General features: G+C 39.7%; 1 protein-coding gene across 1 annotated transcript in view; it reads left to right on the forward strand.

The window, feature by feature from the left end:
• The window catches only part of LOC122813387 (adseverin-like), a 308,408-nt gene extending 293,067 nt beyond the window's left edge, over positions 1–15,341 (forward strand). The window contains exon 17 of the mRNA XM_044085682.1: positions 13,479–15,341. Coding sequence (XP_043941617.1) covers positions 13,479–13,642 — 164 coding nt within the window. The 3' untranslated portion in view covers positions 13,643–15,341. The remainder of the gene's footprint in view (positions 1–13,478) is intronic.
• Positions 15,342–25,321: the final 9,980 nt, after the last annotated feature.

Raw genomic sequence — 25,321 nt, forward strand, 5'->3', positions numbered from 1 at the left:
CCATGTGTATCTCCTTAAGGCATTCTGATTTCCTCCCTTCTGCCAAAATATGCTGCTTAGTGTCTACACTAAATTATCCCTACATATACTCTTTGCTTTTTGCACTAGTGGCCTTGGCTATGGCTGGAAATGGTCTGCAAGCATTAATTCACTTACCCAGTTTAGCAAATAATTAAATAAACAAAAGTACACTTTCAGAAATAGTTGTAAGTGGGTGGGCATTGGCATTGTCATTTCTTAGGAGAGGCCTGGGATTATTTCTTGTTATTCTTATTATGACTATTATTATTATTATTATTATTACTGTTTAGCATTCTGAGGTAGTTCAATATTTTATGTGGTTTTCTAAAAGTACATTAACTGTAACAAGGTATGAGAATTAACTTGGCAAGGGACTGCAACAATGCCAAGTAAGTCCTGAAGGTGATCAGAAGTCCATGAAGGAGGAAAGGAGTAATGTGAGATGAAAATGTGTAATGGAGTTTACAAAATAGTCATCCTGTTTTCAGTACCCTCACTCTGCCCGTAACCATCAATCCCATCCCAGCCTGCACTTACTGGAATTTAGTGACATTGGGCATGGGAGGTAAGAGCTGGGGATTGTGATGTGTCAGAAGAGTTTTCCAAGTTTCATGTCTCCAATGAGACTGCCTCTTAGTAGTATGGCCTGCTTAACGCTGTCTGCAGTACATCTCAAAGATAGTGGTGTCTGTAGAGTAACTTACCAGGATTAGTCACTTGTTTACTTTTATTTTAACATATTTTTTATAAAATATAAACTATTAAATAAAGTAATATACAGTAATACCATATATTCCTGATACCTAATTTGAAATAATTTGAAAGCCAGCAGGCCAGGAGGTGGAATGAGGTTAGAGACGGGATGGTAGGTGAGGGATCAGTTCAGGGGACACACAAAAATGGTCCAAATTGGGCAACAAATGCTAAGGCCAGCCCTGCTAATTACAGCAGAGCAAGTATAGCTTATAGACCTCTGCTGTCATTAACCTCCCCAGTTGGATACAGACTAAACACACACATTTATATATATATATATGGTTCCCATTCAGAAGCCTGAAACATCATAAGCCTGAAAATCAAAATCCTGAAACCAAAAGCCTGAAAATTCAGAATCCTGAAAACTCAAAATCCTGAAAGACCAAAATCCTGAAAGACCAAAATCCTGAAACTCAAAATCCTGAAAACACAAATAATGCTAATATGTCACTATAAAGACACTAATATCTACCAACTGACCCTGACCCTAACCCTAACCCTAAGGTCCGTCACTATCGCACACTCACCTGACCCGCGCCCTAAACCTAACTCACTTAAACTGCCCCTAACCCCAATATTTGTCACTATTGCATACATGCCTAACCTGCCTCTAACCCTAACTCACTTAAACCGCCCCTAACCCTAAAATAAAACCAACCGACACTTACCTGACCCCAACGCATGACCTAACACCACAGGGCTAACAATAGCAAAGCCACAATGACATCAGTATGTCTATTTTGTGTTTTCAGGATTTTGAGTTTCAGGATTTTGGTCTTTCAGGATTTTGGGCTTTCAGGATTTTGAGTTTTCAGGATTCTGAATTTTCAGGCTTTTGGTTTCAGGATTTTGATTTTCAGGCTTATGATGTTTCAGGCTTCTGAATGGGAACCATATATATACATGGTTCCCATTCAGAAGCCTGAAACATCATAAGCCTGAAAATCAAAATCCTGAAACCAAAGCCTGAAAATTCAGAATCCTGAAAACTCAAAATCCTGAAAGCCCAAAATCCTGAAAGACCAAAATCCTGAAACTCAAAATCCTGAAAACACAAATAATGCTAATATGTCACTATAAAGACACTAATATCTACCAACTGACCCTGACCCTAACCCTAACCCTAAGGTCCGTCACTATCGCACACTCACCTGACCCGCCTAACCCTAACTCACTTAAACTGCCCCTAACCCAAATATTTGTCACTATTGCATACATGCCTAACCTGCCTAACCCTAACTCACTTAAACCGCCCCTAACCCTAACATAAAACCAACCGCACACTTACCTGACCCCAACGCATGACCTAACACCACAGGGCTAACAATAGCAAAGCCACAATGACATCAGTATGTCTATTTTGTGTTTTCAGGATTTTGAGTTTCAGGATTTTGGTCTTTCAGGATTTTGGGCTTTCAGGATTTTGAGTTTTCAGGATTCTGAATTTTCAGGCTTTTGGTTTCAGGATTTTGATTTTCAGGCTTATGATGTTTCAGGCTTCTGAATGGGAACCATATACATATACTCAAATAACCATTAATGTGCATACACAAAAATAACCCATTTATGCTATCCTTATATCCTCATCCCTACAAACATACACAGACCAGCAGACATAATACTTCCGTAATCTGATAAAGTTATGCTTCACTGTACTCCTTACCTGGATCTTCAGTTTGGACAAGGTAAAGCTGCATCACTTCACCCAGTGTACATTCTCTCTCACTGAAATGTGTACTTGTGTGCAGTAAATTGTTACATACCGTCAGACATTTTGTGTACTGTTGTGCATGGTGCTTACTCTGTACAGATGTCTAGGAATTGCTCTACTGTGCAATTTACCCCACAGAATGAAGAGTGCACTGGCCTTCTGAGCATCATTAGCATAGACCCCATCCCCATGCTACTGCATTTACGTGCAAGACCAGGTATCACACTGCTCAGTCGAGCAGAGCTGTACTGCTGAGCAACAAGTGGGACTATGACTTGGGCAGCCTCATCTAGTTCGCAAAGCAGCTTGCTTAGATTTGTGTATTAGACTTGTTGTCTATGAATTCCACCTAAGGCGCCTGTTTTCTTGTCCTCTGCTTTCTTTAGGGACCTTGCTCCCATTTGTTATGATTTGTGCTATAAAGCTAACTTTTTGATTAAACAAGGTGCCCACTGGTAAAACAAAATATGTCCAGTATTGCCCTGAAAGTAGTTATAGGGGTATTCAGAGAGAGTATCTGGAGGTGCAAGTATACATCGACAAGCCAGTGGTGAAATGGTTGGGGAATGACAGAAAAAAAAATTACATTAACATACATTTGACTGACATACCTTTCACAAATGAAAATTGTCAAACTCTTTTTGCTGAATGGCAATTGCCACAGGTTTTCTAGAAACCAGAGGTAATGATCTGTCATTTCCTAAATGTATTAAATTTAACTGGGTATGTGATTTTGTGATATTTTTTTGAAAAGGCAACTGCAGTACTTGATGAAGGATTGGAAGCTTATGCTTATTTTGACTTGCTAAAGCATTTGGCACTCTTCTATTTAAGAGAATAATTAATAAATAAAAAGTGTTAAATATCTAGCCATATGTACTGCAACGTCTGAAGACTACATAACAGATATGCAAATAATGTAAATAAGGAAAGTTGGTGCTGGAATGCAAAAGTCCAGTAAGTTACCAAAAGAAAGTGTAGGAAACAAGTGGGAGGTAAAAAAGGTAAACCAGGCTAAGCACTACTGATTTGCCTAAAAAGTAGGTTAAGAGAGCAAGGAATAAGGCGTCAGAGGCCCTCTACCTGCTTCTAAAAAGCAACTTAGATGGCACAAACAAACTCTGTCAGGCTGCAAAGTAAAGAGAGAGAAACATAAAGAAGGTAGTTATCAGGCACCATTCATAAGGGGTGCCTAGAACAACCTACTCACTATTCCATAGGGCATCAAAGGCAGAGCAAAGGAGTACTTCTAGCAACGTCTGTATGAAGAAAACCCCCACAGGACCTGTATTGCCCCATACACAACCTACAGTGAAAGAGGAAGAAGAGCCCATCCTAAACGTAAGAGCAGCACTAAGGAAAATGAAGCCAAGGAAAGCACCAGGATCAGTTGAGGTCATAGCAGAAATGATCAAAATCCAGAGAGTTAGGGGAGATATGGTTACTAAGGGTACTCATGATAGCATGGAGAGAAAAGCATATCCCAGATGACTGAGAATGAACATTGTAATGTCAGTGTACAATAACAAAGGGGACATTCACAACTATGAGCAGCTTAGAGGTGTCAAACTCCTGATGCATTGCTCTAGGGACCTAAACCTTGTCGCCACAGTAAACAGGACACGCTGGAGGGATTGATTCTTTCTGTCCCAGAGACTTCCTATACTCTGGAACAAGCTACCCATCTATGTCAAGCAAAGTTCTTCATTAGCACTCTTCAAGAAAAATCCTGATGAGTGGATGGGAAACAGGAAATACACCCCAGGGATCACTTCTGTATCTCTGCTGGACAGTGGCACAGGAAAATAACTTTCTTGGGTGGCATAAGCTATGGAACCTTGCTGGCTAGGGTTACGTAGGCCCTTGGGCCGATAGCCTAGTACCTACCTATGAACCTATAAAAGTGCTGGAGAGGATGATTGATGAACACATAAGCAGAATTACCAGAATGTAAGGTAGGAGACAAGCAGTTCGGATTCAGATTAGGATGTAGTACAATGGACCCAAGGTTTGCAGTTAGCAGCTAATGGAGAAGAAGCTGGAGCTTGGGAAAGGAGTCCAACTATACATTCCTTGACTTGGAGAAAGTATATGGCAAAGTCCCATAGAAGTTGATATGGGCAGTCCTGTGATGGTTCAAAGTTGAGGAAACATTGGTAGAATTAGTGCAGGCTGTTTACATGACCCACAGAGGGGGTTCTCAGTGAGAATAGTTGTGCATCAGAGTTCAGCTCTGAGTCCACTACTGTCCATACTGGGGATGGACTACATTAGCAAACAGGTCGGAGGAGACAGATAACAAAGTTGCTGTATGCAGATGATGTGACATTACAAGCAAAATGCGAACAGGAAATTCAGCAAATAATAGGGAAATAAAACACAAAGCTGAAGGCAAACAGCATGAAACTGAATACAGTCAAGAAAGTTGTGACGGCAAAAATGGGGGAAATCAGAATCTGAAAATTAAGATAAAGGGGAAAATAGTAGAACAGATTAACAGTATTAAGTATCTGGGAGGCGTGGTTAAAGAAAAGGGAAGTCTGAATGAGGAAGTTAAAGCTTAAATCAGAAGGGCTGCAACCAATTGGCACAGAGTGTCAGCAGTAGAGTGTGAAGGAAGAAAGCAAAACAAGGTGAAAAGTAAGGTTCACAAAGTAGTGGTACAGCCAGTATTTCTCTGTAGTATAGAAACCTGAGGAGTGACGGCAGTGCATTTGGGGACTCTACAGTAAGGGAGATGAAGTGCCTAAGATGGGAACTAGGTTGCTCACAGTCGGATAGATGAAGAAATGATGACATCAAAGCATAAGCCAGAGTAGTGCCAGTTGCAGAGAAGGTCAAAGAGAACAGATTACAGTGGTTCAGGCACATGTAGGAAAGCAGAAGATGATCTGGTGAGTGTTTGGTAAAAACAGGAAGAAGTCAAGAAGGCAACAAGAAATGAGGACATCTAGCAAAGAGATGTAGGGAACATATGAGAAAAGACGTGCGACAGTCTGTCATGGCTGTCAGAGAAGGTAGGAGAGTGGCAATGAATCGAGAGAGGTGACAACAGTTGACATAACACCTCAAACCCCATGAAGAAAATGGGGAAAAAGGGGGTTGATGATGTAATTCAGTGGGAAGCAAATGCTGTTTTAAGTAGCAAGCTACAGTTCAGGGTAAGGGTGCCTATCTGTCTCAATTGAGATTTCAGTGGTGTCCAGCAAGACTTTTTCCTGAGGCTGCTTCTTTTTGGACTGTTCTTATCAGATGTAAAAGTGTGAAATGATCTCAGGATATCTAAATACAGTAATAATTACAATCTAGGTAACAGTATTACTTAAGTTAAAGAAGCTGACATTCTCCAAACAGTCTGCGACATAATGCATACTTGATGCATTAGTACAGACTTCAGTGTTGGTAAATGTAGCATTTTAAGGTTCAGCAAAAAAATGCACACATTTTGATTACAAAAACAATGCCAAAAGTCATAAAAACTATGCCTTTCTTAAAATGGTAATCAGGAACTTAAATGTTGACAAGTATGTGAAGAGTCCAGAAAGAAGCAGTCCTAGGAAATATGTTTTGTAGCTATTTCTAAAAGGCATCAGATCACTCTAGGGAGATCATTATACCACTATATACCTAACGCTTCTTACCCATTATTAAAAACAGTGACACATTTTGTTACCTTTGAACAAATTACTTTGAACAACTTGAAAAAGTGTAACACCTAAACTATAGACAACTTTGGTGCTTTACAGCATAAAAAACTGTGAGTTATTCTCCAGAAAAATTATTAATATATATTTCATATGTTCATAATTATATTAATAACTTGATCCAGAATGTGTTTATGTGGTAATCCATGGTATCGAAAGTACACATAATGCTGGAAAACATTTACACTGAAAGATGGTATCTAACTACCAGTGCTTTGCAGATAATTACAGGTGTTTGTCCATTAAATATATAAATATAAATACATATTGTAATTATGTATGTGTATTTCTATATACATACATATTGTAATTAGTCAGTTATCTCAAAAATGGAGTAACAGTTACAAAATTGCTTTACAATAAATTGAAGATTACATTTGCATGAACAAATGTCACACTGATAGTTGGGATCTATCTGCTATGGCTACAGAGATATTAATACTGTTTATTTAATTATAATTAATTTTACATATTAATGAATTATTTGTTCAATATAAAGTTACCGTTAAGTCTCACTTACATATTATTATCACTATCTTAAAGAGGAATGTGTTCTGAGTAAGTCTAATGTTTTATTTTTTTTTAACTTTTATATTTTTTGATATATATATATATATATATATATATATATATATATATTTATATATATATATATATATATATATATATATATATATATATATATATATATATACATTTGTTTGCTGGTAGGTTGGAAAACTGCATTCCCAGAATTTTGGCTCCTACCTGGGGTTATTGATCTTGCAAACGTTGACCATCTGTTTCTGTCAATCAAGTACTGTTAACGAAACAGATATGGGCTACATACTTTTGAGCGATTCACTCAAAAGTATGTAACTGTGCTAACACTGTTTAGTTTTTTTTTTTTCACATTTTCGAACATTCAAATGTTTGATCATATGGTCTCGGCCATATGAAAGTTGAGCATTTGGATGTTCGATTATGTGAAGTAGATCCATATAAACACATACAAACACACATACATAAAGTCTTCATCAAGACTTCAGGAAATGTCATTATATTCTGTTTTTTTAGATGTTACTTAGATTTGACTTCTGCCTGGTCTACAATGCAGTGTCAGATCTGGTTCTATTTGAAAGTCTGTGCCTAGAAACACACTGTTGGGAAACTAAGAACAGATTGGAGATCCTATTACTAAAAATAAATGTCAATTACTAGAAAAGTGACAGATACAATATCTTGTTTCTACTCAACTTCATTATGTAAGTCCCTCATTATCTGAGGTCCTTTGTCACAGGACAGCCTACTCGGGCATGGGAGGTAAGGAGTCAGGGATAGGGAGACCGAGGGGTGGTATGAAGACATGAGATAATTAGCGTTTATGAGGGCCAGAAAAGATAGAAATAAAAGTAGTCTTATTAGCAAACCATTGTCACCTCAGCTGCCAGTAAAATGTGCTATCAAATTCCACTCACACATGCACACGCGCACACACACACACACACACACACACACACACACACACACACACACACACACACACACACACACACAACACACACACACACATATGCATATACTCTGATATAATGCCTTGTATTGAACATGAAATTAATTAATCTGACAAAAAATTATGAACAAATACACTATGATCAGTAGTGTCTGCACTGTTATAAATAAGAAGTAAACGTCATTCCATCTTGCACTCTCAGACTTCACTATGCGATATGCCACCTCACAGATTGGTTAGTTTGCTCAGAGATCCAGAAGTCAAACTTACTTCACAGCTCTGTTGCCCATCCACTGGATAAGGAGTCAAGAATGAAAGACAGGCTAGTGAAGTATATAGTTGAACTATCTACTTTATCCCTAAGGATGCTGGATTATTTAGCCCACATGGTATATTTCCCAGGAGATCAAGTTGGCCACACAATTCATGTGGTTGAGGATTTGCCAGATAAGCCACACAAAAAAGGAAACTTTTAGACCTTTAGCTGTTGTGTCCTCAAATGTATTTAACCACGTGGCCTGTATTTTCTACAGCAGCAACTACAAGCATTGTGATTCACCCAAGTTTGTGGCTTTTATTTGCTCATCTTGCTGAAGACACTAAAGTGGCATTTTTAGATTCTCCTTTGCAGGATATTTCATGTAGAGTTCAATAGGCACCTTAAGAATACAGATGAACAGGCAAAGACTCTGATGATAGCTGTAGGAATCAAGTTCCAACCTCTACAAAGGATGTTCACCAAAATAGAAAGGAGCTAATTCCAAATGTGGTTTTAAAAGTAAGGATGACAGCAATCTTATCAGGGGGAGCTGTAAGGAGTCAAGGCCAGTCTCCTTCAGTAAGAACAACAGTAATAACTACAGGGATAAAGGGAACCACCTCCAGTTAGGTGGTCATGGAGAATTCACAAATAGCTAGCGGCAACTTTGCTGCCTTCCCCAGGTGCTCTTGAGGAGTCAGTTAGGGAAAGGTTGCCCTTGTATGTATAGTTCTGGCTCAAGATCATGTGGGACAGCAGGGTTAGAGATGTATTATCATGGGTTATGAATTGTATGCTGCTACATCCCAAGTCCAGCACAACACTCCACCATATTAAATATCACATGCAGGGTAAGAAGTCATGACCTTCCCATGCAAAATAGTCATCCAAGAGCTCCAGCAGACTAGAAGGGCCAAGGTTACTAATCAGAATTCTTCTTGGTGCCAAAAAAGACAGAGGAGCACAGGCCCTTCCTAACACTCAGCAGCCTGAATGAGAATATAGTAAAGCAAAAATTCCAAATGGTATTGTGCAAATGATCCCCTCATATCTAGCAAGAGGACACTGGGCTGTTTGGATCACCAGGTCACCTACCTCCATAACAAGATCACCAAGGCGTCCAGGAGATGCCTATATGTCTAGGCTGGTTCTTCAGTCTCCCCACAATCCCAGGGTGTCTACCAAGTGCATAGCAGTAGTAATCAGTCAACACAAAAGTTGGAATCATGTCAATTTGTCAAGTGTAGTTTTAATGACTAGGCTGAAAACCATCTCCAGTCAATCAAAAAGTAACTCCTTTTAAGTGTGTGTGTGTGTGTGTGTGTGTGTGTGTGTGTGTGTGTGTGTGTGTGTGTCTGTATGTCTTTGTATTATAGATATTATATACACATATATATGTTAAAAATACATATGTAAGAAGAAAACATTTTTTTGCAGTTGGACTTGCCCTCTGTATCCCCATGTGAGGACTGTAGTTCCCACACCCGTGATACTAGTGCACACACACACACGCACACACACACACACATATATATATATATATATATATATATATATATATATATATATATATATATATATATATGTATATATATATATATATATATATATATATATATATATATATATATATATATGTGTGTGTGTGTATCTTCACCACCTCTGAGATCACACAACTATATGGAAAAGGGAAAACTCTTTAAACATCACAGTCTGATGATGTCACTTTAACAGCAACCCGAAATGTTCTACAAGTTATGAATCTATGCTTCAATTCTCACTTTGACCAAAAAGTATGTTTGGCAAAATGTATTTCACGTGTGTGTGTGTGTGTGTGTGTGTGTGTGTGTGTGTGTGTGTGTGTGTGTCTAAATACATATACATATACATATATATATATATATATATATATATATATATATATATATATATCTTCTTCTTTCGGCTGCTTCCATCAGGAGTCACCACAGCAGATCAACTGTTTCCATGTCTTCCTGTCCTCAGCATCTTGCTCAGTCACACCAACCACCTGCATGTCCTCTCTCACCACATCCATAAACCTTATCTTAAGCCTTCCTCTTTTCCTGTTACCTGGCAGCTTCATCCTTAGCATCTTTTTTCCAATATACTCTGCATCCCTCCTCAGCAAATGTCCAAACCAACGTAATCTTACCTCTCTGGCTTCTGAATGCCCATTTCTGTGCTTTTTTAGTCTTTATGAGTACATTCATGTCAATACAGTCAAACTCCACTTGCTGCATATATGCATGTTTTGTTTTTTTTAACTTCATCAGTGCAGCATAAGTGGATTGTTTGGCTAGACTTCAGAAACACAGAGCTTAAAATCAAACCTGGTGTCCATAAACATTAGGGTGCCTGCAAAATATTCCAAATAACATCCAAACCAAAAGGTTAAACAACCACATAGACAAACCAGTCAGTAAAAATAAAAAAACACAAGAAAGATTTGACCAAGCTAGAATCTTTACTGTCTAATGCCTTGAAACTCCTGTACTAAAGGTCTGTGCGTTATATTCAGAAGACCCCTTAAAACAGGAGGCGTTTAAGAAAAAGAGGGCACAGTTTGAGGATACAGAGTGTGGTACTTAGTAATGATATGTTGTTTTACAGAAAATCTGGTGGTTGGCTGAAACAGCCATCCTGAAGAGAGTAAAGGGATCAGAATCAGGAAGTGAAATTAAGAATATGTTATAAGACCGCTCTTTTGTGAAGGTGGGGGTAGGGCAATAATATTTTAGATAAGTAGGACCTATGTGTTTTCCATTGTTATACTACACTGTTCAACTCTTATCAAAATATGTATTTCTTTTTTTATGTTGGACCTCATCAGCCAGGCTGTCTAGTCATTTCAGCATCCTGTGAGGTCCATTGTTTCTCAACATTCTACCTGATGATGATAGCTGGATTTTGGTTGGTGATTATCTGTGCCTAGCAAAGGACATTCTGTATGGACCTAATAGAAATGCTAAGTTCCTGTAATCATGGCTGCACAGGTAAAAACCACACTCTCCAAAGCCAAGAACATAGCATCCATGGGACCTGACAACATCCCAGGCTGCATTCTACATGGACTACAGAATAAACTGGCACCCCACCTAAGTACCATGTTCAATCATAGCCTCACGTCAGGCTTTGTGCTGACTGAATGGTGCACAGCGACGGTTATCCCATTCCACAAACAGGGATCCACCACGGTCCCCGATAACTACCGCCCCATTAGCCTGACAAGCCTGGTCTGCAAGACCATGGAATGTATCATCATGGAACTTATAAACAAAGACATTGGTAATCTCCAAACTCTGGACCCCACCCAGTTCGGGTTGTAAAAGGCAGCCCATGTCTCCTAAACCTGACAGACTTCTTTGCAGCAGTCACCAGAGCCGTAGACGAGGATAAGGTGGTTCACACAGCCTATCTAGATCTCACCAAGGCTTTCAAAACCATCCGCACACTGGAATTATAGATAAAATGAGTAAACTAGATATAAATCCCTATGTCACAAAATGGGTTGCCAACTGGCTCACTGACAGAACCCACACTGTGAAAGTAGCAGACTCCAAATCCGACCAGACCAGTGACAAGTGGAGTACCACAAGGTTCAGTTCTGGGTCCTCTCCTGTTTGGTATCTACTTCTCTGAAGTACAGGCTAACGCAGAAGGTCTTTGGCTAAAGAAGATCGCAGATGACTGCAAACTAGGAGCCATAATCGAAACTCCTAATGATGTGGACATCCTACAAAAGGGCCTCACTGAGAAACATGCCTGGTGTCAAAGCCATGGCCTCAAACTCAGTTCCAAAAAGTGCACTGTCATCCCCTTTGGTAAAAACTCTGTACCCATGAACTACCACATAGGCAGTAGTAAACTTAACACCAAAAATGTGACAAGAGACCTTGGGACACAGGTGGACAGTAGTCTCTCCTTTAATAATCACATTGCCACAGTAGTCAGGAAATCCTTTTACGTGGCACACCTCATCACAAAAGATTTCTACCTAACATACAAAGCTATGTCAAACCCAGAGCTATTGGACATGCTACACCTAAAGAAATCCCAATCCCTCCAAGCTACACGCTCTAGGGACCTAAACCTTGTCACTACAATAAACAGAACATGCTGGAGGGATAGATTCCTGTCCCAGAGACTTCCCATACTCTGGAGCAAACTACCTATCTATATCAAACACAGCTCCTCATTAGCACTCTTCAAGGAAAATCTTGATGATTGGATGGGAAATTGGAAATTCACCCCGGGGATCACTTCTTTGGCTCTGCTCGACAGTGGCACAGGAGAATAATTTTCCTGGGTGGCGAAAGTCCAGTAGCCTAGTACCTACCTATGAACCTATGAACTTCTCATAAGACTGGGCTGCAATGTACAATGTTTGCTGTTAAGATCTTTCCATGTATAGTTGGTATCTGGCAACTCTCAATGTGTGTCTCTAATTAATTTCAAGAGGTATATGGCACATTGGTCTTCACAAGGAGGCACACAACTAGTAGGAAAAACAATATTTCCAGACTCTCATATAGGTAAGCAGGCACTGACCACTCATCCCCACATCTGGCTTCTACTACACCCAGTCTTACTGTTCATAACTTATCTCACTAGATAAAGCAGGAAAGGCTCTGTTCCTCCTCTTCACCACAGAATTGGCCTTCAGAATCTGTTTCTATAGACTGCATAATCCTAGAACGTATACTACACAGTTATCATTAAGTAAGTTTCCTTTAATCTTAGCAATGATGTTCAAATTTATGACTGTAAAAAACTGAGCAATTCATTTACCACACTAGGAGCAATATTTTTACTGCAGTATACCATTCAGCTGTAACGTAAGTATTTTTTATAAAACAAATACTGTGGTATAATACAAAGTGGCATTCAAGCACAGTGTGTTTGAGTAGCATACTTCTGCCTTCAGTGTTCATTTTCTTTGCTGCCTGCTTATCTTTTCCAGATGAGCTTGAATTAGCTTGTCATATACCACAGTGAAATAACATTTACGTACATTGCACAGTACCTGTCCTGGGTAATCTGGATGTAAAATAGCAGTGTGTACCTTCAGCATTAGGAATGGAAAAAAGTAGTTGTGGAGTTTCTAATAACCTTGCACCTCTTACTTGGCGAATAGTATTTGGCAAGGCAGTTTTGGATGCTAACTTCCAAAATGCTGGCGGAGAATTTCTGGTCCATGCTTTTGTCACATGTGTTTATTAACATTAGAATAAAGATATGAAACTTATTTATGCTTTTGGTTTACTTCATATAAAAAAAAAATAGGGTTTGATTTCATATTTACATCATAATAAGCCTTAGAGATGTATACAAATATGTAGGGTGTACAAATCCCAAGCAATTTTACTTCAGCTTGTAAAACTTATAGCTGATCAAACTGGTATACTGAAACTTGCCTTTACTTTGTTTAATGAAAATAGTACACAGTGAGATATGCTTGTTATGTTTTACAGAGTTAAAGAAATTTAAAAACAATCTTTTTTTTTTATTTTTCAGCTCAAAAATATGTTGACACTGACCCAGCAAGAAAAGGCATGAAGCTTCCTATTTCTGTTATAAAACAAGGTTGCGAGCCACCAACCTTTACTGGATGGTTTCTGGGTTGGGATCCGCATTTATGGCAAAAGAATCCACTGGATCAATTCAAGGGCATGCACTGAACTTCTTAACTGAACCCCGAATGGAACCCATTGACAGAGTGCAAAGATGATCATTAATGGTGGTGGTGGCGGAATGCTTTGCTGTATCAATACTGATAAATATATAAAGTAACACTTCTGAATTCAGTGGATATGATTTACAGGCATTAAAACTGATTAAAATGTAGAAAATGAGTGGAACATAATTTTGAGGGATGAATGCACTCATCATTGGCCTCAAGGCATACAAAAATGATGCCAAAAAACATGATTTCATGAGTCAAGGTCATATATCAAAGCCTATAGGAAGAATAATGACACATCACATCCACTTGAGTTTGTAGCTAACTGTCTGCACAATTACCCATTCAGTTACTTTTCAGCCCATCTTTCTTTTACGTTGCTGTTCTCCCCTACCCCAGTGTTGAAACCTGCCACTGATGTGCATGTTTTACTAAACTTTTCTGTCAGTGTGTGTACACGTGTGTGTGTGTGTGTGTGTGTGTGTGTGTGTGTGTGTGTGTGTGTGTGTGTGTGTGTATATTTCTCTCTGCAGGTGGGCATTCAGATGTATGTGATGAAAAGTTAGTTTGTGATTGTGGCTGCTGTGTATGCAGTCATAAGCACACAATGTATATTGGTGTTATGTTTAGCAATAACAGTCTATAAGTTGGAGGTGAGGCGTTTTTCTTGTGCACTGTGTGCAAGATGAGTGCGACTATATGAACACTGCACAGGAAGGGTGTTTTTGTGTGACTGTATATCCTAAGTAGCACTTAGTCTAAGGTATGTGCAATCTCAGAGTTGCTTATAAATTTTGGGATGGGTGTTGAGGGTTGCTCACCCCCATATAAGAAGTGTGATTTTTGCGTGTTGTGTTTGCATGGATGTTGAGCAGTAAGTGAGGTGTGTGTGTGTGTGTGTGTGTGTGTGTGTGTGTGTGTGTGTGTGTGTGTGTGTGTGTGTGTGTGTGTGTGTGCGCGTGTGTGTGTATGTACCCACACGTGTGCATGCATTTATTCCTATGAATGTGTTAGAGATCTTAATATTTAAACTAGTCAAGAAGGCTGCTTAGTCAGCATTTCTTTTTTTTCAAACTATTGTCTCTCAAGTAGTCGAACATCAAGATTTGGACCAAATTCCAATTATTGTGCTGGATTTTTTAAACTCCTTCCATACACTGACTGCAGTAGTACATTTTCCTTATGAACACATCTATATCCCTAACTTCCTTCATGTTAACCAATCTGATGTCAGTTGCTCAGCAAATTATGCCTCCTAAAATGAAACAATTGTTAATATTGTACCCCAATAACAACTTGTTAGACCACTTTTACTTTACTTACCGGGGACTGATGTATATTTTGAATTGTTTTGAATATAACTGCAACAATTCAGCTTACATATTTTTCAAATACAATATGCCATTAAATATTGTACCTATCTTATTCTGGAAAATATACATGTACAATATATTTTTAAGCATGTTGTTGCAAGCTCTGTTCTTACAGTCTCTTTTGTATATTAAGTAATTACTTGTGTTACTTGAAAAGTCACAAAATATGGACCTGATGTTAAAGCAGCTCATGTCCACAAAGTGAGGAGTACTTTTACATCTGTTCATATGTTGTATATCCATATTAGAAAATGAATGTTTTTATTAAAATGCTTTCCTTGCAGGCTTCCCAAACTCATCTGTTAATAAATCATTTTTACTGACCATTTCTTGTTTTATGAAATCATATTAAGTTTGTTTGTAAGTGCTGTTCTTCAACGAGCTACTTTGGAAAATTACTCGTACCTGTTATTAGCTGGTGATATATCATAGAGTATTTGAGCAGCCTGACAGAAGCATCTCAATTTTATTTACCAAATTGCTTCATTGTTTGTGTGTAGCAATTCCATTTGACCATCACCATCCTGAGGAGCTTTTTTACACCATAATTTATATACCATCATATTTTAGAGGACAGAAATTAACGTTTTTAATTAAATGAGTTCTGGCATGGTGTAGATGCACTAAAGATTAAACATTCGAGTGTGGAGTCCATGGATAAAAATTGCTGTGCACAGACTGGTGTAAGTCCTTATGCCAGTTTAAGTTATACAGTTCTGATATTGGAGTGACACTGAATCAGTAAATATCACTGGGCGATCAGTATGGAGTAGTGCACATCATGGGAATAATGCAGATTTGTACTAGTGCACATCATGGTAAGGGATTAGTGCAGATTTCTACTAGTGCACATCACGGTAAGGGATTAATGCAGATTTCTTCTAGTGCACATCACAGTAAGGGAAAATGGAAATTTGTACTAGTGCACATCACGGTAAGGGATTATTGTAGATTTCTACTAGTGCACATTTGTACTTGTGCACATCACGGTAAGAGATTAATGCAGATTTGCACTAGTGCACAACACGGTAAGGGATTAATGCAGATTTGCACTAGTGCACAACACGGTAAGGGATTAATGCAGATTTGTACTAATTTAGTACAATAGAGCATAGCAAATGCAGATTTGCATTATACTGTCTCTTAATGTTCATCCACCTGATTCACATCATGAGGGATCATGTAGTGCTGGACTACCTGCATGCCATGATACTACTGTAGACAGCCATGTGGTATGGCCCCAGTAGGCTTCTCTGCCTGCCAGTTTTATGCACATTTTTATTATTGGCTAATGGGGCAGAGCTAGCTCCCATTCTATTAACAGCAAAATTAGACAGCTCCATATTAGACCTTCTTTTGCTCACTTTATATAGTTAAGCAACACTGACAGTAACAAAGACTGTGGAGCAGAGATTCTAGGTAGAGTTGTGCTGGTATTAGACAGTAAAGCACCACAAAGAAGGAAGCCCACCAGAATGCAAACAGCCTTTCAGAGAGATTGACTAAAGCTGACAGTTTGGTTTGCCTAAACCCTGAGGGATATGACAAGGGCTGAAAATTCAATTCATAAAGTTATTACAGAATTCATGCCTTTAATAGTGACTTTCATAGAGTCAGCATTAAAGGAGTGCAAAGAAGTTTTACGAGACCATCATGTTGAAATACAGATTCTGAAACTAAGCTAGAAAACCTTAAGGACCATCAGCAAAGGAGTAATCTGCACTTGATGGAAACTAAGGAGCACTTAAGGTTTGAGGGTAGATGTCAGGCATCCAAAGAGCTTGATCTGAAGGTGAATGGCTACCAAACTCTCAAACATCCCTGACCTGGTAAAATAAAAGCCAAGGTAGGTTGTATTTTGGTAATTATTTTCTTTTTCTTTTTAACATCTTTATTGAATTATCACTTAAGACATAGGCAAACATACAGTTATATAAAATAAAACAAACCACGTTAACATGTTTGCATTTACAGATATTATACATCATGTATATTTTTATACAGTTATTATCAGTCCAGCACTAAATAAATTGATCAACTCCTCCCTTTTCCTTAATCCTCACTCCACCTCCAAAATATTATGCTGCATGTATTGTTTCCACAATTTCCATTTTTTTATGTAATTTGCTCCTGCCATTTTCTAAATATCCCACTTCCAGTTCTTTTATCTCTGTTACAACATTCACTACTTCAAATACAGTTGGTTTAGACTTTGATTTCTATTTTCTAGTAATTGATTATTTTGGCAGCCCCAGAATTATACTTAAAAAAGGACTAACTATGTATAGGCAATTCGGATCATGTATCACAGCTCAAAAAATCATTTCCTTAGTTACAAACGTTTGCTCACCCAATATTTCTGAAAGAGTACTCTGTAGGGAATTTTTAAAGTCTGTCAACTCATTACACTCCCAAAATATATGATGTTCATCGTGTTATACTGCTGCAGTCATTACACTTGGGTTATCCTGCTGTCAGGCGGTCCCACAGTCGGCCAGAGTTCCAAAGTCTTGGTCCGGCGTCAGTTGCTGTCGCTTCTTCCCTGACGTCAGTGCACCAGGGGTATATAAGATGCTTCCAACGCCATTTTCTTCAGTTTTTTTTGCTGCGCAGTACCCGAAGCAGAAGCAGTTAGCAAGTGCCGGTTGGCCGACTCCTGAGATTTTTAAAGTCGAATTTCAGATCCAAAGTCTTCAATAAAGCTAAGTACCCCGTTGGGGAAGCTTTTTTCTTGCCTCAGACCGATGTCAGAAAAAGTTAATAATTGTATTTCTTGTGGGAAGCAAATACCTCATAAAGACTTCCACTCTTACTGTATTCCATGCCTAGGCCATGATCACGACGTCACTATTTGTCGGTTTTGTTTAACAAACGCACTATAAAAAGACGTTTTGATTTTGCTTTGCACTACTTTGGCCGAAGGTTCAATTATACTATGTCATCGGATCAACCGATGACCGCAATTCTGAAAAAACACAAAGACCAGGATAAAGACAGGCATCCGAGGACCAAAACCGACGACGAAACTTCTTCTAGGCCAGTCGCCGGTTCGCCGGTTCTCAGTGAGGCGCTTTCGCAGCCCCTGACACCCGCTACCTCAGAGCTACAGGCTGCCTCCGACTCCCACGTGGAGACAACTAGGCCTCTGGAAACTCAAGGTATTGGGCCTACGGAAACTAATCCCTCAGATGGGTCCGGAGCTGCTGAGCAGGCATCGGCTTCTGAGAGTGTTTTCAGACCTTCACAACTTACCATTAAAGCAACAGCCAAGACAAAAGTACCATTAAAGACAAAGAAGCAAATACAGCATTCTCCTGGACAGTCCTCCATGCCTAAGAAACAGATGCTTAAAATGGCCGAAGCCCTCATTACTCTAATCAGGGGTTCCCATCCCCCTCCTGAGAAAAGGCCTAGGCAGGATACAGACTATGATTCCTCTGATCAGGTTTCCATTTCTTCTGATTCCTCTTCAGACCAGGGATACTCTCTACCCCCCTATGAGGACTCTGATGCTGAAGAATCTATCCCTTCAGCCTCTCCTCCTGAGGATTATTCTTTTGGGGAAACTTTACATACCATGAGGGAGCATTTCCATTGGGAAAGTCAGGATTATTCAGAATCCAAGAAAAGGCTTAGGGATTTCCTTTTATTGCCTCAGCACAGGCCCCTGGCTATTCCGCCTGTGCTAGATATTGTGGATGATGTATTCTCTGAATCCAGCTTATCTCCTGATTCTTTGCCACCTGCACCGGCCAAGCCAGATAGGTATTATAGAGTCCCTGACTCTCACAAGTTTCTTTATAAAAACCCTTCTGCTGATCTAGAAACTATTTCCCAGGGTCCAAAAGGGGTTAAGGCTTCCATTGCAAAAAATCCAGTACCCTCTGACAGAGATTCCAGAGCTTTGAATAGATGGGGGAAGAAAGTTTACACTTCTGCAACTTTAGCAGTAAGGGCTTTAAATTGCCAGTTTCACATGCTTAAGTACCAACAATATCTAATGGCTCAGTTAAAACAGAAAATGCTTGCAAGCTCAGAAGCTCCTGACTGTAAAGAAATGCAGGATTTATTGCATGCAGTTGAATAGGTGGGAAAGCATACTCTGCAATGTGGTTTTGATTCTTTAGAGGCCTCTTGTAGAGCCACAGTTACAGATTCTGTGATTCGAAGACATGCTTGGTTAAAAGAACAGAGTTTACCTGATCATGTTAAGGCAAAATTATTGGATGCTCCTTTACAGCATGATACCTTGTTTGGTGTTAAGGCAGAAGAGGTGTTAAAGAAAATGGAGGATAAAGCTAAATCTATGCAAACAGTCAAGGATTTCTTACAGGTACAGCCATCTTGATTTAGCAGAAATTGGCCAACAAAGAATTGGTCCTTTCCAGTGTTAGACAGGCCACAGAGAGGCAGATACAGACGCCCAAGAGGCAGATCTCAACCCCAGGTCTCTAACAGACAACGACAGTGGGGCACCTCAAACTCAAAAGGAGGTGAGGACAAGTCTCAACCTTACAGGAAACAGTCCCAATGACTTACCCCTTCGTACTTCCCTTCTGGCAGCCCCCTTAGGGGGAAAACTAGCACTTTTTTCCTCAAAACTGGCAAACAATCACCCAAGACAAATGGGTTCTGAATATTGTGTCTCTGGGTTACAGGTTCCACTTTCATACTTTACCAAGGCTAAAAGGAATGCCAGACCTGCCACAGAATCAATGGGCAGAGGCACAAAAACAAATTTCAGCCCTCATGGACATGAGAGCTATTCAAAAAGTACCACAACAGGAACAAGGGCAAGGATTTTACTCAAGACTCTTCCTGGTCCCCAGAAAGGACAAGGCCTGGAGGCCCACACTAGACCTTTCAATTCTAAATACTTACCTGGATATTCCGAAATTCAAAATGTTGACTTTACAGCAGCTTCTACCCATGCTGGGCAAGAAGGCTTGGCTTGTTATTCTGGACCTCAAAGAGACATACCTGCATGTCCCTATCAGACAGAATTGCAGAAGATACCTCAGATTCAAAGCTGGTACAATTCACTACCAATTCTCTGCACTGCCGTTTGGCTTATCTACTGCACCCAGGGTCTTTACAAAGTGCCTGGCACCAGTAATTGCATTTTGCAGACAAAAAGGAGTTCAAATATATCCATACCTGGACGACTGCCTCATTCAAGCAGAGACAAAGTACATTCTTCTACATCATCTGGCATTTGCAAAAAGGTTGCTAATTTCTCTAGGGTACACAGTAAATGAAAAGAAGTCAAAACTAGTGCCCTCACAACAGATTATATTCCTGGGTGCCAACTTAAATACAATGGCCCAGATGGCTTATCTCACGCCAGACAAACAAATTCAATTAACTCAATATTTTCAATTACTGGCAAAAAAGTCCCATCTCCCTGCAAGAAAAATTCTGCAGGCCCTGGGATTCATGGCATCCTGCATACTACTAATACCATATGCCAGACTGCATATGAGGAAATTACAATGGTACCTAAAAAGTGTTTGGACTCAACACTCTCACAGTTTAGAAGCAGTAATACCAACGATTCCCTGCCTACAACAGGAGTTTCGATGGTGGGCACAGGCATGTCACCTAAACAAGGGTCAGCCTTTTACCCTACCCACAACCAGGCAGACTCTAACAACAGATGTTTCGGATTATGCCTGGGGAGCACACATGGCAGGAAAATGCATTCAGGGCAAGTGGACTACAGACCAGATGCATCTTCACATCAATCAAAAAGAGATGTTGGCTGTTCAAAATGCCCTAACAGCTTTCAAGGACCTTCTGCATCCAGGACAATTATTATTAAAGACAGACAACACCACAGTAATGTGGTATATACACAAGCAAGGGGGCACTCATTCTTATCCCCTATGCAGGCAAGCCATGACCTTGTGGAACACAGCTCTAACGTATCAAGTTCATCTGCAAGCACAATTCCTGCCAGGAAAGAAAAATACTCTGGCAGACGATCTAAGCAGAAATACCATGGACCCTCATGAATGGAAATTGAATCCACAAATCTTCAGCATGGTAACGCAAAAATGGGGATGCCCAGACATAGATCTTTTTGCCTCCCCACTGAATTGCCAACTACAAAAAGTCTGCACAAGGACTTATCACACGCAAGCATGGAAAGTGGATGCTCTCTCGTTCAGCTGGAAAAGCCTAAAAGTTTATGCCTTCCCACCACTGTCTCTCCTTTCAAAGGTACTCCTAAAAGCCAGACAAGAAAAACCACAGATGATCCTGATTGCTCCAGACTGGCCACTCCAGCACTGGTACCCAATCTTAAAGAACTTAGCTCAAGGCCCAACATGGATTTTGCCTCAAATTCTACACCTTCTGACTCAATAAAACAATCAGATCCTGCACAGTCAGCTCAAAACCCTAAACCTGGCTGCATGGCAGATTCATTAGTCAAACAGGCAATACCTCTCTCTAAAGCTGTTATGTATGTCATTTTGGAGACCAGGAGGCCTAGCACCAGGAAAGGTTACTCAGAAAAATGGAAGAGATTCTGTGCCTGGAACCAGGCTCAAAGCCTTGACCCTCTTGTCCCAAACATTCCTCAGATTTCACAATACTTAACTGAGATGCTGGACAAAGGCCTATCCTTCTCATCAATTAAGATCCACGCCTCTGCCATTTCAGCACATTACAACACGGATCCTCCTTTATTCTCTCATCCCTTGCTAAAGCAGTACCTCAGAGGGGCTAAAAACATAAGACCACCCCGGAGAGCACCAACACCAACTTGGGACCTCAATTTCCTTTTGGAAAAACTGACCCTGCCACCTTTTGAGCCAACCAACACAGCCGATCTAAAATTTTTATCATGGAAAACAGCTCTGCTCCTGGCAGTAACTTCAGCACGAAGAGTCTCAGACCTACAGGCATTAATGGCAGTGGAACCTTTTATAATTTTTCATCAGAACAGGGTTTCTTTAAGGACAAACCCTACCTTTATGCCAAAGGTGGTATCTAGTGTGGCTCTTAATCAAACCATCCATTTGCCAACATTTTATCCAAACCCCCAAAATAATGGAGAGAAACTTCTGCACTCTTTGGACATACACAGGCAGCTACGTTTCTACTTGGACAAAACAAAAGCTTTCAGGAAAACAGAGCAACTGTTTGTAGCATATGCTGCAGGATCACAGGGCAAGGCTATCTCAAAGCAGACTATATCCAAATGGATAGGACACTGTATTCGTTACTGCTACACACAGCAAGGAAAATCAGTCCCTAACAACATTAAGCCACATTCCACCATGGCAACAGCCACTTCAACAGCCTTTCTCAGCGGAGTACCTACCAAGGAAATTTTGGAGGCTGCAACTTGGAGTTCAGTGCACACCTTTACCAAGCATTACCACTTGCCTTTTTACTCTAAATCCAGAGCAGGATTTGCCACTGCAGTTCTGCAAGGCCTCATAGCCAATCCTAACTCTTTATAGACCAGCCACCCAACCTTAGCTTTGGGATTCTACCCACGTGTAATGATTGCAGCAGTGTAACACGATGGACATAGTACAGTTTTGTACCTACCATAAATGTAGATGTTCGAGTGTTCACACTGTTGCAGTCCAGGTTACCCTCCCTCCATCTCCTCTGAACTAGCTGGACTTATCTATACCTTTCTATCCTATACAACCTTTGTGGTGTATTTGCTTGTAACTGAAGGTATTGTTTTTATTTTATATATATATTTTTCATTAGCAATATGTATTGCCTACCTACTTGGGGGCACCTGGCATCTGGGGCAAGAAAAACTAAAGAAAATGGTGTTGGATGCATCTTATATACCCCTGGCGCACTGACGTCAGGGAAGAAGTGTCAACAACTGACGCCGGACCAAGACTTTGCAACTCTGGCCGACTGCGGGACCGCCTGATGGCAGGATAACCCAAGTGTAATGACTATAGAAGTGTGAACACTCGAACTTCTACATTTATGGTAGGTACAAAACTGTACTTCCCCACTTACCTCCTTCTTCTTCATCACATCTCCAACATTTGCTATTTACCCGAGGAAAACATTTTTGGAGATTGCTTGGGGTGTAAAGATACCTATTGAAATTCTTGCAAGCAAAAATCCTAAATCTTCTAGATTTTGCTGCTTATTTGGGAGCCATACATATGTCCTCCCATTGCTTCCTTGTGAATTTTTTTATCCAGTCACCCTTCCCAAGCTTTTCTGTCCTCCTCTGATTGATTCCTGTAGTTACTGTGCAGTATTTAGATGCCCTACTAATTATCCAGCAGTTTCTTTTCTAGAGTCAACAAAAATCTCTGACTTAAGATTTTCCTATTTCTTTCTATTTGCTTATACTCTGATATCAGTTCCTGTAAGAAAAGACACTCTCTAGCCTGCAGTCCTAATGTCTTCTTGGCCTTTTTCTCACTCTGCTACCTTTTCTTCTCTAGTCATTTAGTCCCAATACCTTGGGTCCTTTGCCAAGTTCCTCCAGTAAATTCCAGCACTCTCTTACCTGTTACCATAATTGTAGTCATCCCTATCAGCAGACTCTCCTTCTCCGTTCTCATGTTGGCTTAGTTCTTAGAATATTTTCTGCTACTTTACAAATATAATGTTATTTGTTTTTATTTTCTCCAGATGCTTTGGGTTTCTAATACCATGATGGGAATGGATGCTATTACTAAGTCAACTTATGAATAAAGTTCATGAAATTAGTATTGTTTCAATCTTTGTTGTCAGCCAAAAGTGGTCTTCGCAGCACCTGCAATATTACCAGTAATGACTCCTTCTTCAATTTGTACAGAGTTACATGGATTGGTAACATATCTAAATATGATTATAGATTCTTTTTTATAAGACCCCTTGCTCCTACTACTATTGGAACTGTCTGGGTATCTTTCTTCCACATTGCTCTCGTTTCTGCCTGCAGATCCTAATATTTTATGACTTTGTGTCTCTCTGTATGCAACACACTGTAGTCACTGGGTGTGGCAATTTCAATGAGCAATGCTACTTTTGTCTTCTTTTCATGGACCACTCCATCTGGTTTTCTAGCTTATGTCTTTTGAACTGTTGGTAATAGGTGATGTCATCTGATATAAACTTCATCATTTTCTATGATGCTTACTGGATCATATTTCCAGTGTTTTTCAGCCATTTCCGTACCACAATGTTTGCACAATCCCCAGTGCAGCAGTCTTGCCACATTATTATGCTTTTCAGTATACAGTCTTTCTGACGTTACTATGTCACAACCAGCAGTGAGATGTGAAACTGTTTCCAGTTCGGTTTTACAAAACCTACATTTGTCTGTTTCTCCTTCATGTTCAATGGATGTTGTAAACCAGCGTGTACATAGTCCACTATGGGTCGCCAATGTTAACCTTTCATCTCTTGCTTTGAATTTGCCTCTCCTTAACATTCCTGCATTCATTCCTGATAAACATGAGGTTCTTCCAGAAGTTTTTTATACTTGCAACTATAATTATGCATTTTCCACATTTTTTGCCTTCTAATCTGGTCCTTCACCGTATATTCTTTCTTTTGTTTTTTTGGCACATTCAGTTGCTGCCTGATTTTTATCTACTTCTGGTTTGATTTCCATCCCTGCTTGATGCCGATATACTTTTGCGGTCAGCAGATATGTGTGGAGTCCCACAACTGCAGATCTGTACATGTAATCAGTTTGAAGGAGGCCCATTCCTCCTTCAGAATGGAGAATATGTAATTTTGGTATGTACTGATTTTTATAAATCATTTGGTGAGCATGAAGCATCCTTCTTGCTTTTCTGTCTAATCTATCCAACACGTTTTGGGGCCAGTCAGTCACTACAAAACTGTAAGTTACGACAGGAAGAGAAAATTGGTTTAAGCTTGGATTTTCTTCCTAGCTGTCAATGCTGTTTTCAGGATTCATTTAAGTCTTCTAAAATATTCCTTATTAAGTTTTATTTGCATTTGTTCAAGTTGTTGATCCTTCAATTCCCAAATATTTATACACTCCTCTTGTTCAGGTTCTTTTATATCACATTCCTGCCCCAGACTGATATTTTCTTGGTGCTGCAGCTTTCCTGCTTTAAAGGTTGCTTTTGCACATTTGTCAAGACCAAATGACATTCTTATATCATCTGAAAATGTTTTGACAACCTGCAGTTGTGCTTTCAGTTCCTCATCTGATGACCTATACAGTTTTAAATCATCGACAAAGAGAAGATGAGAAGTCATTAGACTTTGTTGTTTTCTAGAAGCCAAATTATAGTCATGGCCTAAGCTGTTACATATACAGCTTAATGGGTTAAGGGCAAGGCAGA

Source organism: Protopterus annectens, chromosome 10.part0 (assembly GCF_019279795.1).
Source record: "Protopterus annectens isolate FY-2018-M chromosome 10.part0, PAN1.0, whole genome shotgun sequence".
Classification (NCBI taxonomy): domain Eukaryota; kingdom Metazoa; phylum Chordata; order Ceratodontiformes; family Protopteridae; genus Protopterus; species Protopterus annectens.